This window comes from Dermacentor silvarum, chromosome 9 (assembly GCF_013339745.2).
Source record: "Dermacentor silvarum isolate Dsil-2018 chromosome 9, BIME_Dsil_1.4, whole genome shotgun sequence".
In the NCBI taxonomy this organism is placed as follows: domain Eukaryota; kingdom Metazoa; phylum Arthropoda; class Arachnida; order Ixodida; family Ixodidae; genus Dermacentor; species Dermacentor silvarum.
In genome coordinates this window covers 75891500-75908040 of record NC_051162.1, presented here as the reverse complement: position 1 = coordinate 75908040, position 16541 = coordinate 75891500, and the positions used below count along the sequence as shown (strand labels likewise).

General features: G+C 49.3%; 1 protein-coding gene across 1 annotated transcript in view; it reads right to left on the bottom strand.

Moving 5' to 3' along the window:
• LOC119464796 (luciferin 4-monooxygenase-like) overlaps positions 1 to 16541 on the bottom strand; it is an 89569-nt gene that overhangs the window by 36542 nt on the left and 36486 nt on the right. Inside the window, exons 3-5 of the mRNA XM_037725723.2 lie at positions 15132 to 15260; positions 8767 to 8968; positions 386 to 477 (exon numbers count right to left, since the gene is read on the bottom strand). Of these exons, the coding sequence (XP_037581651.2) occupies positions 386 to 477; positions 8767 to 8968; positions 15132 to 15260 (423 nt within the window). The remainder of the gene's footprint in view (positions 1 to 385; positions 478 to 8766; positions 8969 to 15131; positions 15261 to 16541) is intronic.

Genomic DNA, 16541 nt, shown 5'->3' with positions numbered 1-16541 from the left:
AGGGTGTACTTGAGCTAATGTTTGGTGCAGTTTGCGCTTATATGTCTTGCGTCTCTTAGCATTCATGTGTCTTTTGTACTGAACGTACGCGTAGGGAACACAGCACACGTCTGTCCTGTGAACCAAGGTAAGGTTTCGAGGGAACAGTCTGTAAGGGAGCTCTGATACAGGGAATTGTGAGGCCGGTGCTGTGCGAACGCAAAAGGAAATACCTGCTCTAAACAGACAAATCGAGCGTGTTGTATTCGATATAAGGACACTCGAAAAGTTCTTGCGCAATGCCACAGTTATTCATGACAGTGAAGAGCAATAGTTGCATCTCAGGTGATGGTAATGGCGGCTGTTTTAGACACGCGTTAACCAGGTAATGAATTAAAGAACTCACGGTTTGCCGGATATCCTCGAACTTCTCAGCGTTTCTTTTGTCAGTGAGAACATATTCAGCCTTGACATCCTTTACGTAAAAGAGCACTTCATCTGAAATATAAAATTGTACAAAGTAATGAAAAGGCGTGATTTGCTTCACCAAATTTGTAAGAAATCCTTCATTTTATCGACAAATGCAAACCTTGAAAAATTCATCAGCAAATATTTAAACAAGGCGGTATTTTAGCTATGTATTGCAAATAACTTTTTGGCATCATATTGTTACGTAAAACGACACAAGGCGGGACTATTTACACTGTATTTACACTAGACAGACACAGTAGCCAAGATGGTGGACAGCCACCAGCACCCGACAGAACCGTCTTCTTTGTCGTCTGCCCCTGGCAGAATGTGTCTCTCGTAGCATGTGTCTCTCGTAGCATTACCCCCGGCGGTGGAAGCGCCGTCTCGGCGCACTTCAAACATTGTCGTCAGAAGGAGGGTGGTATGCTTTCAGCCTGCTGACGTGAACAATGTCACTGGGAGCGATCGCAGGCGGCAAAGTCGGAGAGACGGGAACAATCTCGTAGGTGACGTCCGTGACCTGGCGGATGATTCGGTAAGGACCCGTGTACCGAGATAACAACTTCTCGGATAGGCCCACACGACGGAATGGACACCACAGGAGAACTAAGGCACCGGGTGAGAAGCGAACGTCATGATGCCGGCTGTCATAGAGGCGCTTTTGGGTCGCTTGCGAGGCCGACAGCCTAGAGCGGGCGATCTGACGCGCATGATCGGCACGAGCGATGGCATCACGTGCATATTCGCTAGGCGGCGCGGCAGCAGCCGGAAGTAGGGTGTCCATTGGCAACGTCGGTTCACGGCCAAAGAGCATGTAAAAGGGTGAATAACCGGCGGTATCGTGACGCGATGAATTGTAGGCGAAGGTCACGTAAGGCAGCGCCAGGTCCCAGTCACGGTGGTAGGAGGAAACATACATTGAGAGCATGTCCGTGAGGGTGCGATTTAGGCGCTCGGTGAGGCCATTTGTTTGAGGATGGTAGGCGGTGGTCAACTTGTGCTGCGTTGAGGAGGAGCGCAAAAGATCGCCGATTACTCGGGATAAAAATGCACGGCCTCGATCTGTGAGCAATTGGCTAGGGGCGCCATGGTGTAGAATAACATCGTGGAGCAAAAAATCGGCAACGTCAGTAGCAGTGCTGGTGAGGAGCGCTCGAGTGATTGCATACCTGGTCGCATAATCGATAGCAACGGCGACCCACTTGTTGCCGGATCTTGACTCAGGAAAGGGGCCGAGAAGGTCTAAACCAACACGGAAGAATGGTGCGGTCGGGATGGAGAGTGGTTGAAGTAGACCAGCAGGGGGTGCAGCAGGACGTTTCCGACGTTGGCATTTATCGCAGGAGGTCACGTAACGTCGAACAGACCGGGCGAGACCACGCCAAAAGAAGCGGCGCCGGACACGGTCGTACGTGCGGGATACTCCAAGGTGACCAGCAGTTGGTTCGTCGTGAAGCTCATGCAGGACCGTTGAACGCAGATGTTTAGGCACAACGAGAAGCAGCTCAAGGCCATCGGACTGGACGTTACGACGGTAAAGTGTGCCATTCACGAGGACGAACATGCGCAGTGAGGCGTCGTTAGGTGCCGATTCCAGCCGGTCAATGAGCGATCGCAAAGAATCATCACGGCGTTGTTCGTCACCAATCTGGAGAAACTGATACATGGACATAACGCAGGGGCTATGTTCGATTTCCGATCCGTCTGGTTGGTCAACAGGGTAGCGGGACAAGCAGTCCGCGTCCAGATGGAGGCGGCCAGACTTGTAGGTAACTGAGTAAGAGTACTCCTGAAGGCGCAGCGCCCAACGACCAAGTCGTCCAGTGGGGTCCTTCAGTGAGGCAAGCCAACAGAGAGCGTGGTGATCTGTGACAACACGAAAAGGGCGGCCATACAAGTAAGGACGGAATTGCAAAACCGCCCAGACAAGGGCAAGACATTCCCGTTCCGTAATCGAGTAATTGCGTTCAGATTTCGAAAGGAGACGACTTGCGTACGCAATAACACGATCAATGCCGCGTTGGTTTTGGGCTAAAACTGCACCGATGCCGTGGCCACTAGCGTCTGTGCGTACTTCTGTGGGAGCAGCTGGGTCAAAATGGGCAAGAATAGGTGGAGTCGTTAGGGCGGCGATGAGCTCAGAGAAGGCGTTAGCTTGTAGAGGACCCCAACAAAACGGGACGTCTTGCTTGAGAAGGTCAGTGAGTGGACGTGCGAGCGCCGCAAAGTTTTTCACGAAACGGTGAAAGTAGGAGCACAGCCCCACGAAACTACGAACGTCATGGACAGATCGAGGAACGGGGAAATTCGTGACAGCGCGTACCTTCGCTGGGTCTGGTCGGACACCGGAAGCGTCAACGAGGTGGCCCAGCACAGTAATTTGACGAAGAGCGAAGTGGCACTTCGAGAAATTGAGCTGAAGGCCAGCTCGTCGGAAAATTGCTAGAATGGTCGAAAGCCGCTCAAGGTGTGTTGCGAAAGTGGGAGAGAAAATTATCACGTCGTCCAGGTAACATAAACACGTCGACCATTTAAATCCTTGAAGCAGCGTGTCCATCATTCTCTCAAAGGTGGCTGGTGCGTTGCAGAGACAGAAAGGCATGACCTTGAATTGGTAAAGGCCGTCAGGGGTCACGAAGGCGGTCTTCTCGCGATCCAGGTCGTCTACAGCGATTTGCCAGTAGCCAGATCGAAGGTCCAGGGAGGAAAAGAAGGTGGCACCATGGAGGCAGTCGAGGGCGTCGTCGATACGTGGAAGAGGGTACACGTCCTTCTTGGTGATTTTGTTGAGGTGCCAATAATCAATGCAGAAACGCCAGGAGCCGTCTTTCTTCTTTACTAATACGACGGGGGAGGCCCAAGGACTAGATGATGGTTCGATGATGTCCTTCGCAAGCATTTTTGCCACTTCTTTTTGAATAACATCGCGCTCTGATGCGGACACACGGTAAGGTCGACGGTGAATGGGCAAAGAGTCGCCAGTGTTGATTCGGTGGGTGACAATCTTAGTCTGACCCAGGGGTCGATCACGAATGTCAAAAATGTCGCTGTATGAGGCCAAAACCCGACAGAGAGCGTCGGCCTGGTCAGGAGAAAGGTCTGATGCAATCATTTTGCGAAAAATGCTGTCGTCAGAAATTGGTGACCGGGAAACTTCAGCTTCTTCAGGCGCAGTTATTGCGACAACCTTGACGTCATGGTCTGTTATAGCGGTGAGGTGGGCAAGTGACATCTTGTGGGGCAACACTTGAGGGGTCAGACCAAAGTTTAGTAGCGGGAGGAACACACAGTTATCTGATAATGTCGCGATGGTATGTGGCACAGTAACATTGCGCGTCAGGCGTACGTCAGTAATCGGAGTGACGATATAGTCGCCGTCAGGAACGGGTGGGGTCGATGACAAACACACGTACGTAACGGCTCGAGGCGGTAGGCGAACAAAAGCGGCGGGGCTTAAGCGGCTGACGGTCGTTTCGCAGGCATCTGATAGAAGAGGAAGATCGAGACAGAGTGTTTCAGAGGAACAATCAATTAAGGCCGAGTGTGCCGAAAGAAAGTCAAGGCCAAGGATAAGGTCATGGGGGCAGTGAGCAAGGACGGCAAAAAGTACGACAGTGTGACGACCGGCAATGCTAACACGGGCGGTGCACATTCCGATCACTTGAACAGCACCACCATCGGCAACACGTATTGTCTGTGTCGTAGACGGAGTCATAATCTTCTTCAGGCGGCGGCGTAAAGGGGCACTCATAATAGACAACTGTGCACCAGTGTCGATGAGGGCGGTCACAGGAACATTGTCGACTTTGACTTCTAGAAGGCTATGGTGAGTGGGCAGAGTCAGCAGAGGATTTGCAGGGGACAACGGCATTGCAGCTTCACCTCCATAAGCTGCACTATCTAGTTTTCCGGCGGCGAGCGTCCAGAGAAGGACGGCGAGGAAAAGCGGCGAGGCTGCGGAGAGCGGGACTGGCGGCGTTGTGGCGACGGGGAGCGGGAGAAGCGGCGAACAGGAGCAGTGGCGTCAGAGGGAAGAGGCTCGTGGGAGGACGACGAGTAGTAAGTGGGGGAACCAGCGGCTGGACGTCTAAAAGGAGTAGAGTGCATGGAGGTCTGGCGAGATGTGTAGGTCCAACGGCGACGGCAATAACGAGCTATGTGCCCGGCTTGATGACAGGAGAAGCAGATGGGCTGGTCGTCGGGCGTTCTCCATTCCGCAGGGTTGCGGAAGGAGACAGGAGAGGTGTAGGATCGTCGAGCAGGTCTAGAGGAATAAGGCTGAGCGTCAGGACGAGTCAGTGGGCACGCCGATGGAAGGCCGAGATTGGCAAACTCCTGCCTTACTACAGCTTGAATGAGGGACACTGATGGCGGCGTTGGGTCACTGGCGTGGGAAGTAAACACGGGTGGTGGAATAGGTGCAGGACAGGCAGCTTCAATCTCGCGACGAACAATACGGGTAATGTGGTCACAGGTTGGCGGCAGGCGAACGGCATCACACGATGAACTTGCAGCCGTATTGGGCAGCCGGGTGAATCTCTGGGTTATACGGCGGCTCTTGGCCGCCGTCGACGTCAACCCCATCCATCCATTGGGGTTGACGTCAACCCCATCCATCCATTGGGGTTGACGTCAACCCCAATGGTCGACGTCAACCCCATCCTGGCCGGAAAAGACTCCAGGATCACGAGCAGGAGGCATAACGATGTAGGTGGGAGCCACGGGAGGGGCAGCGGGTGCAGACGTGGTGCCTGCACCGACTGACATGGTCGGAAGCGTGATGAAGCGGCCGTTGCGGAGCTCCGTGATGGAAACAGGGAACTACCCAGCACCTCCACCACAAAGATGTTACGTAAAACGACACAAGGCGGGACTATTTACACTGTATTTACACTAGACAGACACAGTAGCCAAGATGGTGGACAGCCACCAGCACCCGACAGAACCGTCTTCTTTGTCGTCTGCCCCTGGCAGAATGTGTCTCTCGTAGCATGTGTCTCTCGTAGCAATATTAACGTCCACAGCCAGAAATACACGCAATATCTGATACCTCTACAGCATTTTCAACTTCTAGAACATTTGACGTTATACATTATTGTATGTGCATGCAGCGAAAGCGCAACGATCAGTGATAAACTTGCATCAAACACCGATTCCGGTGCATATGTTTGTATGTCTTATGAATGTTTGTATGAACACGAAAACGCAACTAGGAGTGAAATTTGTTGATTCAAAAGTACTTGTCATATAAGATATTGACACGCGTACTTTTTCTTGTTTAGCCTTTGACCGATTTTCACTGGCTAACAAATGTAAAGCTTCATCGCTCGGCGCAAGACATGACTGCAACTATCGGCAATTTCTTGAATGTTATAGATGGTTCTATCCGTTGTTTGTTGTCACCGAACCTTGTGTAACCTGAGTCTATGCGCCACGCCAATCGTGTGGTACTTTCAGGAAGGCACGCAGCCACCAATGATTACGCTGGAACCTTCGACGTGTCATCTGTAAAAGCCGATGCGCTTGACCCACTGATCACATTTTCGATGGTCACAGGTTTTGCATGCCGTTGTTGTTGCGCACTGGGTATCATTTGTTTTTCTGGGCACAGGTTCACCCATTACAGGGTTACGTTTTATTTTTCAAAGTGTCGGTCTCTTCACCGTCACTACAGCGTGACAGTATGAGACGTGAACATGTGAGTGGAATTTTCTATTTTTGAGGCCTATGTGAAGGGTTCACACAAAGAATTTTTGTTAACATTCCTGACATGATTTGTTACAAGCAAAACAAATTTGCCAAATCTAATATATTTATTTCGCTAAGCTGTTTGCTGAAAATGGCCCACCGAGATTTAAAAAAAACGAACCTATGAATAATAAAACATTATCAATTAGGTTACAATTACCGCAAGGCATAAGGGTGAAACATGATTTTTACCATTGAATTTCCTTTCACAGGAGCAGCAGAAACGCATCACTATAAAATATATTTTGTGGCAAGAATTGCTTTATGTGATTAGGCTGTCATGTACTGTCACTTGGCAGTGGAATTCAGTGTAATGTTTATACGATTCTTACAGTTCAGTTACAAGCATTGAAACAAGCAATAAAAAAACCTGCGGAATCATATTTATTCTTCGAAGTTAATAATAAGCTAGCACAGTTACCAGAACATTATCTTTTAGATTTCCTATTACCTCAAAAGTGTATCTCTGGAAAATTCATATTGTCGGGAAAGGTCGAATCAAAACTAGAGCAAGTACAAATGCGAAGCCATCTTATATTCAAAATTTATCTCATGTTATGAAGTTCATCAAGCATTCACGAGAGGTCGTTTCTTTTTTGCTCCAACATAATTATTACAGCCGAGTGCCACGTCATACCTGTCTGAAAATTTGATTTTCTCTCGTCTCCGAAAAGTAACAGAACGTGCACTGAAACAGTCACTTATTCATAGATATACAGAATAGTCCGTTTGCGAAACTGCATGCTTATTAGTATTAGGAGACTTTATTGTGCCCCTGTCTGCAGTTTTCGAACTAATTATTAACCACATGTTTACTGAACTCATTGAAACGACATAAACGCAGCATAATACCCGTCATGCTTTATAGCTACAAAGCATTTTAGGTGCAATACCCGGGATATTTTAACGATTTAGAAATGAAAAGTCGGTAACTGTTTCTTTTATTTGCAACAGTTTTGCAACATTCATGCAACACTTTTGCCTTTTAATCATAGGATATGATTGTTACAACGACTGTCATATGTTGCATTGCCCGCATCAGTCTTTCAAATATTTTGGCCCACTTGAAGAGGACATGTTTCTACGCTTAAAACTCACAACGTCCTTATGCATATGGTTTCATTTAGGCTGTGCAGTTAAATTCTTACATTGCATTTCACTAAGCTTAATCGTTAGCAAAATCAAACAGCGTCATTGTAACTTCCTAGCAATCACTTTGATATGGTGTAATGAGTTGTCAATCATAATTGCAGAACAAGAACTAGCTGAGTAAAACTATTAGCGCGAAAAAAAAGTCCAGTCGCAGTTTTTCCCCAAAGGCAAAGCACATTTTGCGATAGTAAAGTACTTCACAGCTTCACAAAGCCACCTCTGCCGGATGTGCTTTGCATTAACTTTTTTTTAAGTGCTCGCGTCTATATCTGCTGGAATCATCGCATTATCATGATGCACCAAGTGTCCACAGTTTAGCACATGAACATTCGCTAAGAATTACGCCAGGAAACACTGTCGAACGCGCCCAAGTCATACATGAAGAGATCTCCCTGTGAGACCACGAATATTCGCGGTCACAGCGCTGGCGTGAGGAGGAGCATGGGCAAAGGGCAGCTGACGCTCCTGCTACTTGTCTCTTTAACGCGTTGGTCAAACTTGAGAATACGTGCCCTCAAGCATTAAGTTCTCGGAAAGACCGTGCCCATGCAGCCACCTGTCATCTCGGCTCACCAATCTTTGTTCCCGCTGGAAATCACCTCCATGATAGAGAGCGATGGATTTACGCGCTCAGCCACGTGAACATTCATGGGCAGCTATGGACGGGCTAGCGGAGGGAACGCGCGCTCACGTGCCCCCTCTCCTACCACCTTAGTGCGTGCTTGATCACGTTACCGCGCCCTCATTTACCCAACTTCACCCCTCGGGCTAGAGCACTGCACGGGCTCGGGATTACCCGAAAGCCCGGGCCCGTCCCGGCCCGTGGGCCGGGCCGGGCAGGGTAAAGCAGTTTGTTCACGGGCTCGGGCCGGGCTCGGGCACGGCATGTGCTTTTTGACCCGGGCCCGGGCCGGGCTCCGGTTGTTTGACGTGGGCCGGGCCCGGCTCGGGCTTTCTGCGAGTTATTCTCGGGCTTCTCAACTCTGAAAAACATGTATTTTTCGGCCTCGGGCCGGGTTCGGGCCGGTTTCGAGCCGGGCTCGGGCCGGGCTCGGGCTTAAGGTAAAGGGGTGGCGGGCCGGGCCGGGCGGGTAACGTAGATTATTTCCGGGCCTGGGCCGGGCCCGGGTCTCGCCATAAAAGTTTAGATCGGGCTCGGGCGGGCCGCCCAATGTAAAAACGGGCCCGGGCCGGGCCCGGGCCACAAAAATTGGCCCGTGCAGTGCTCTACCTCGGGCACGATTTATTGCTGAACCTCCAATGTAGGGTGCAAATGAATCCACTATCTTTTTCGATATAATGTTATCGCACTAAGACTTCATACAAAACCTCACAACGACGCCAACGACGAAAATTCGCCGGGAGTGACCTGCTAATAGCTATCGCAATCAAACAATAAAATTTTAGGGTGCTTACTTTTTGTGAGCTCATCATCTGCAAGTACGGCAACCGCTCCTGCGAATATGACACCGTAGAGAGCTGCAAAGGACTCAATGCCGTTGGACAAATGACAGCAAATGCGGTCTCCCGTCTTCACTCCATGTGATCGAAATGTGGCCGCGTAAGCCTCCATTTTCTCAATAAGCTGAGCAGCAGTGATGCTCACGTTTCCGTCTATCTGAAAATAGGACAAACGCGTTGACACTGTATTACTAAATAAAAGGGAAAGAGAAAGACAAGATGGATGATTTACCACATAGTAGACCTCCACTCGTTATGGTTCAAAATGTTTTTCTAAAATTATGACGTTAAAATGTTTACTCTCTGTTTATGTGACTTTCATTGTGAAGCAACTTGCTTCACAACATAATGGACGAGCTCACAGAGGCGCAGTGAACAGCGCAGTACGAACGCCTTTCTAAGACCAAGGCAGGAAGACACATACTAGAATGACTAGGTATTGGGTACCATACTCAACACGGAACCAAAGTGGACATCCCGAATGGTGCCAAGGATACGATAACTGTTCCCCCCTTACCAAAGAATATGCACCCTGTATATCCTAAAGGTAGAAGAGAAAGCAGTAGAATGGACATACAAAAGAAATTTTCTAATAGTAAAGACGCAGTATTTGTAGACGCTGCTAGATACAAGCCCAGGCGCGGCTTTACAGCCGTCGTAGTTGATCAGGAAAAGAAGCGCAAAACATGCGTCACGGCAAGCACAGCAAAAATCGACACTGAGGAGGAGATAGGTAATGCACTAGCAGTATCACAGACCGAAGCGGATGTAATAGTCAGTGACTCTAAGGCGGCAGTACGAAATTTTTCTGACGGCCGAATCTCTCCGGAAGCACTAAGAATCCCGATAGCAGGTAACAAAAGTCAAGAAAGGAATGTTTATTTAATATTGTTCACACCTCTACCTCGCCAGGAGACAGCAATAATAAGACTGCGCATGACGTGGCTCCAGGGCTTATGGAACGAGTGACGGCTGATAATAAGGCTGGCATCTTAGCGTCTCCGGAGAAGGAGGATCGAGAGGAGGGGGAATGGGAAGATTGTATGATCAGATTTAATGACATCACGCAATACTACAAATTGGAAAGGTGAATTTTCCCACCACCTCATGAAAAGCTCCGCAAAAAGCAGTCTGCGAATGCCGGAAGTTACACACCAGAACTTATCCGAACCCGGCGATCTCACACCTCATTTTCCCAGACATGTGCAAGACAGATAAATGCAACAACAGTGGTTCTAGAGCCAATCGGGGACATACGCTAAGGGAATGTCGAGGCATAACAAACAATAATGGGGATGCAGCCTCTCGCGATCGCCTCCGCGTGCGCTTGGAGACTGTGTTGCTCAGCTCTGTGCTTGAAGATCAACTTTGGGCTTTCCAGCAGGCCGAGGAAGCCGCCAGGACTCAAGAACTCCTGGCCGTCGGAAGAAATGCCGAAGAACATGTACCCGGTGCATGACGTGCAAAGACGTAAACGCAGGGCGGTAGCAATCTTCGAGGAGCACGGAAGACGAGAAGGCATCATCTTCGTCTGTGCAGCCAGGTACCCGCGGCCCGCAGGTGACGTTGATGGCGACGCGGGACGACGACCACCACCGCCGCTACAACGGAATGTGCGAGACAAACCAGGGATGCCAACACCACCATCGCTACTACTACTACGACGAAAACGACAGCAGCAATAGCGGGAACATCAACGACACCACCGGCCGACGGCGGCGGTGCCCGCCTTCTCCATGGCGGTCGTAGATACGAAGGGAAGGATCCGAGTCACGGCTTCAGCGAGGCTGCCGTCCGCTGAAGCAGCAGAGTAGATGGCCATAGCTCTCGTGGTACTCCAAGGAGGTACGGAGGATAGCCTGATCATTAGCGACTCAAAATCAGCGATCCCGAACTACACCAAAGGTTGGGTGTCCGCGGATGTGGCGCGCATGCTCAACGCCAGAGCCGGGGACTTCGGGTCCAGCACCATTACGAACAAGTCCCTCAACTCATTCCCCACGCACGTCGGGGAGCTTGGCACTAACAACGACAACAGCCGCGACAACGACAAGAACAATCTAACGGCCAAAAACACACCGACACCCCGCCCAACCACAACGAGCCGCCCACCTCGTCGCGAGGCAGCTTACCCGCCGCGACGCGATCACTCAGAGGGCAGCCGCCGCCGTTGCTGTGCGGGACCCCAGCGGAGGAGTGACAGCCACCGCGTGCAGCGCCGCCGCTGTCGTTACCAACACAACCCAAATCGCGGCGGACATAGCTGGAGACCACGGGGACGCCGACCGCGATGTCGAGGAGTTTCCGGCCACGAACTGAGAGGTTCTTGGTCGCTGCAGGAAGGAACGTTATAAATATACACATCCCCACGGGCGGCTGGACAGGTCCCAGGCAGTTGACCTGCGGTGGTTGAAGACCGGCACTTTCACCAGTCCCTACCACCTGCGCCACCTGTGGCCCACACTGCACCCGTCGCCCGGCTGCCCATGGTGCAAGAAGGAAAGGGCCGATATGCGCCATATGCTTTGGGAATGCCAACGCCATGAGAAAGAAGGACCAAGAGGAAGAGGGAACACAACAGCAGGTCCTGAAGCGGGGCGCCTCGCTGATATATAGCAAGCCGCCCTTCTCAGCTTGGCACCCGAGGACCAGGAGTGGGCCGTCTAGCGGGCCAGGGCCATTGCCGAGGATCTCAGAAGATTTTTCTGCGGCGATGGACCCCTGGCAGCCTAGACCCGGGCACCAACAGTCATAACCAATGGACAAATAAAGTTTATTCCTATCTTATCCTCACCTAGGTGGGACCATTTGCCCGTCCCACAAATTCGCAGGACCTTTCAATAAAGTTATTTGACTCACTGAACTTGCTTTCAACTTCCGATGTACATTTTACACTGATCCGGGTTTTCAGTATGCCCTTCGTGGTTGTATTGAACCGCAGTGCACCTACAGCTTCCCCATGGACCGGGAATGTATGCAGGGGGCGCCATTCATTGATTCAGATTTCGTGTTTTTTATGTCGCTATGTTAGTTTAGGATAGGGCTCTTCCGTTCAACCCTGTGCAACCTTATGATTCTGAGCACGTGCTGTCTCACTGTCGCCGCTATGCCACCGCGCGGTTAGCAGCAAATACTTTACTTGGTACAATCTACAATCTAACAATTTTATGCAAGTGGGTTTGAGGGCACTGGGACAGTAGTGTGGACGCAATCCGTGCCAGGAAGGCAATGCTGTTGCTTTGTAATTAAAGGGAAACTATGGTATGTGCTGAACTGGGATGGTTGGCATATGTTTATAAGAGAATCGCACAGTGCATTTGACGGGCCGTAAAAAATGAATGAGGCAGCGCTGTCTCACAACCGCTGTTTGTTGCATATTAACTCCCATATTTAGGAAAAATATAGCTCGAAAACAATATAAAACCGCCAATTTATCCACAGTCACTACTGTGAGTAGGTTTTCGAGCATTTTGTAAGAGTGTTTTAAAGCAACGTTTCTATGTCACACTCGTTCGTCTGTGAGCCCGGAAACGCACTGCCGGAAAGCCAACTTACACAATAGAACTATCTGCGCATCTGCGCACACAATAGAACAACGGCTTCGCATCCGCACGCACAATAGAACAATGGCTGCGCATCTGCGCACCCAATAGAACAGCGACGCACGGCACTCTTTATCGTATAACACTACAGTTTACATTCGCAGTCGTATAGATAAGAACAATGAGAACTGAAACGAGCTACCCTGACGAACTGTATATATCTGCATTGCCTTACGCGCGTCACGCAATGCAATCCCTGCCGTCACCATGGGTAGGCCACGGGTGCATTGCACGGCAGAAGAGGCTGCCGTACGCGAAAGTAAGCGCGAGCGCGATCGTGCCCGTAACGCCGATCCCGTGTATCAGCAACGGCAGAGCCTCTGACCGTCGACCACAGCGATCACAAGGCAATACTGTGCAAGTGTAGAGTTGTCCGTGAAAGTGCGAGTGTGTGCGTGAACTAAAATAAAGGCTATAGATCCTGTGTGTACAGGATCTAAAATAAAGACTATGCAACTTAACGAACTCTGTTTTCATTCTACTTCAATATTCAAAAACCACAATCCTAAACAAGCAATCAAATCACATATGCATCGCATCGGGTCGCTACCATTTTTTGGGGGGGTTCGTTGCGTGGTCGTTGCCTTGGGAGTTTGATTTTGATTCAGGTTGCATGGGCAGAAAGCTTCGCGTTCATCCATCTTTCTTTAAATAAGTGCCTTTGATTTTTTAAGTAGAATTGTGATCAGTAGACGTAACTACAGTATTTTAATATCAATAACGGTGCATTTAGCGCGGTTAATGTGAGTGTACTGAGACCCTTGAGGTCTTTTAAACATTCCCTAGCCTTTTGTTGGCCGTCTTTCCTTGTTTGTAACATCTCTTGCCTATTACCTTTCATTCCCTCTACCCTCTTTTCCCAGCGCAGGGTAGTCAGCCTGTCTGAGAACTGGCTAGCATACCTGTCTTTCCGTCTATTTCTCCTTCGTTCCATTGACTTAATTACCTTATCTGAAGAAGGAAAGCCAGCTGTTAAAGTGTCTATTAAACTCCTTCTCTGCCTCTCTATACTTGCGAATAACAGTACCCTCCCCCCCTTCTTCATATAAGGCACTTCGCTAAACCAAAAATGGCAAGGAGGCTTGTCTTCAATTTCGCATACCCGTTTATCGAAACGTTCATTCCAGCAATATTCCTTGTCCGAATGCTGTTATTCAAGCCTAGCTCTTCCCATAGCATATCTACCTCGCGTTGTTCTCAATGTGTGCCTTCTTTGGTATTCATTGTGGTTTGCGAGTTCAGTCATGTGGAGCAATGCGAAAATGTGGATCAGTAGAAAGAAGGGGAGCTACAACGTACAACTATTCAAATCTGTTTCTACGCCATTTTCTTCGCTGAACCTCCACGATCGGTCAAAATTTGTGGGGAGGGGTCGCACTTTATTGGCTTGTCTGTCAGTAGACGCTAAAGCACCGTGAAAGATTACCATCTAGAGATGACGTATACATACTCATTACAGATAAGGCTAACAACAGAAAAGCATTTATTTCTGATTTGCTGCCTCAGTCTGCGCCTTTGTTATTAGACTTCTGCAAATGGTCGAAGTGTTTTCCAGCTAAGCCTGTTTCGCCTCTCTGTGACGTGTACACAGTAAAATGCATCCTTTACAAAAAAAAAAACAACACGGAATATAGCCGGTGCATAGCCCCGTTTCAAAAGAATAGAAGATCGCGGTCCACCAATCGATCTGGCACGGGGTAAACGGATCTTGCTACGAGAATTCATCGCTACGGATAAATGACATTTTTTCCGAGGGAGCATAACGTTTTTGAGCTCCTCCAGCACGTATTTTCTTCGTCGTGAATTTGTTTGGACAGCATTTTGAACACCCCGTTGCATGCCGCCGCAATTGTCGACGATAAATCGCAAGCTATAAACAAGGAGGATAGGAATAAACTTCATATGTCCAACGGCTATGGCTGCTGGTGTTCGGGGCTAGGCTGCCAGGGGTCCATCGCCGGAGAAAAATCTTCCGATATCCTCAGCAAAAGCCCTGGCCCGCTGGACGGCGAATCTGACCAATCGGAAAAGCGGTAATCCCTCAGCAACAGATTATCTACTTTTACTGAACTAGCTTGGCCCCAGCGAAGCCCTACCCGGAACCAACCACAAGAGCTGATTATACTTAAACATAATTGCAACTCAGTCTTGTTTATAGGATCAGGTGCTGTCATTATCGCTTGTACTTTTTTTCTGCTGTCGATTGGATGCCACAAGCGCTCAATTTGAACCAGATAAATTTTACTTCTTGCAGCCCTAATGCACAATTCTCGCGGTTGTACTTGGCACCAGCATCTTGTGAGCCCGTGCTTGCGTCGACGGTTACGTAACTTTGACGTGACGAGATGAGAATAAAATCAGAATAGAGTGAATTTGTTTTATAACGCAATGCTTGGCACACTAATGAATTGTTTTTATTTATGACATTTATTTGTGCGGCAGTGTAATGCAGGAAGCTCGGTTACACCATTATGGTCACATGAACTGCACAATCGTGCCCCACAGTGCTTGAAGCATGCATTTGTGCTCTCAATAATTATTTTGCAGAGTTTGTATATACTGATTCAAAGGCAAAGGACGCGAGGACGAGCACACTGCAGTTTCTTCTGTGTACAGCCTAAGATTGTCATCAGGATAGCATCGTTACACTAGGCCAGATAAGAAAAACAGAAAGATCAAGCAACAAAATTCAACTGAAGATAACCCTGCGCAACTTACCATGGCAATCTGTGGGCCTAACTTTTGGAGAGCATCTCTTACTGCGACGTGTATAGGCACACGTGGCACAGGCCTTTCCAGGTAAGGAGAGTATACGATGTTATCGCGTATCGGGGCCTTCCATTTCAGCTGCAAGAACGACAAGTTGAAACAGAAGTCAGGTTTTATCATGCTAGCGGTTAACCACACTTTCGAATGTGGCGTACGTAAATTATATTTCAGTTTCTTGTAGTTTCTTGTAGGCACACCACAAACATACCGGTGTTTAAATGTCTGTCAATCTCTGTGTCTGCCAATCGATTTATCGGTGGGCAGACACAGAGATCATCAAAGATATGACAATCGTGCTAGATCCGGCGCGCCTCGTCAGACGAGGAGACCCTGGAATGAAAAGAAGTTGAGTCACTTGATGCGAGGATTGAAGGAGCAGCTATACGCTGGCCTTGCGCGCAATCCTCCGAAGACTGTCGCCGAATTTTTAGCCGAGGCTGTAAGTATGGAAAAAATGCTTCAGCATCGCTCGAATGTTTACGAGCGGCAAGTGAACGCGACTACAAACATTGTGACAGCCGTCCCAAGCAACAATGGCAACATTCGAGAACTCATCCGCACCGTTGTGCGCGAAGAAATACTGAAGGTTTATGGCAGGCAACAAGCCTCGGTGAGATCTATTGCGAATGTTATAAAAGATGAAGGGCACCAAACACTCCGGCAACTTTCCTTTTGCTAAAACATCGCCGGCACCTTCTGTACACCGCCGTGCAACCTACGCAGAAGTCTTGAGACACCCTGCTTCGTCCCCTCCGCTGTTTGTTTAAGCCGCTCATCCGGTTGCACTTCCACCAGCCCAACCGGTACAGTACATCGAGAAACGACGCACGCCTCCACCGTTTCCCCACGCCGCTCCACCGGTTGTGCTTCCGCAGGAGCTACCGGTACATTACGCCGACGATCGACGCATGTCCCGTCTGAAGTTGGATGTTTACCGCACACCGGATCGCCGTCCTCTGTGCTTCCACTATGGTGAGGCAGATCATTTATACCGCCAGTGCCCAGACCTACACCTCGGGTTGGCGGCTATTCCGCGTACTCGCCGCCACCCCGACTGGGCCAACGATTTTGGGACACTGAAGATTATCTGGCTCAGCAGCGCATGCCACCTCCTACCGCACGGCAGTCGCGCTTGCCATCACCACCCTTATAAAAATGACTATTGAAATGTTGTTGGCATATTGTTGAGGAATTGTTGACACAATGTCCTTTCAATAATGTCTCAATAGTTATTGAACGTACACAACAATTCCTCAACAATAAAGTTGTTGAGCGCTTCACAACAGCTAAGTCATTGACTAATTGTTGTTGACATATTGTTGACATATTGTTGAATAATGTTGAGTACTATTGAGAATT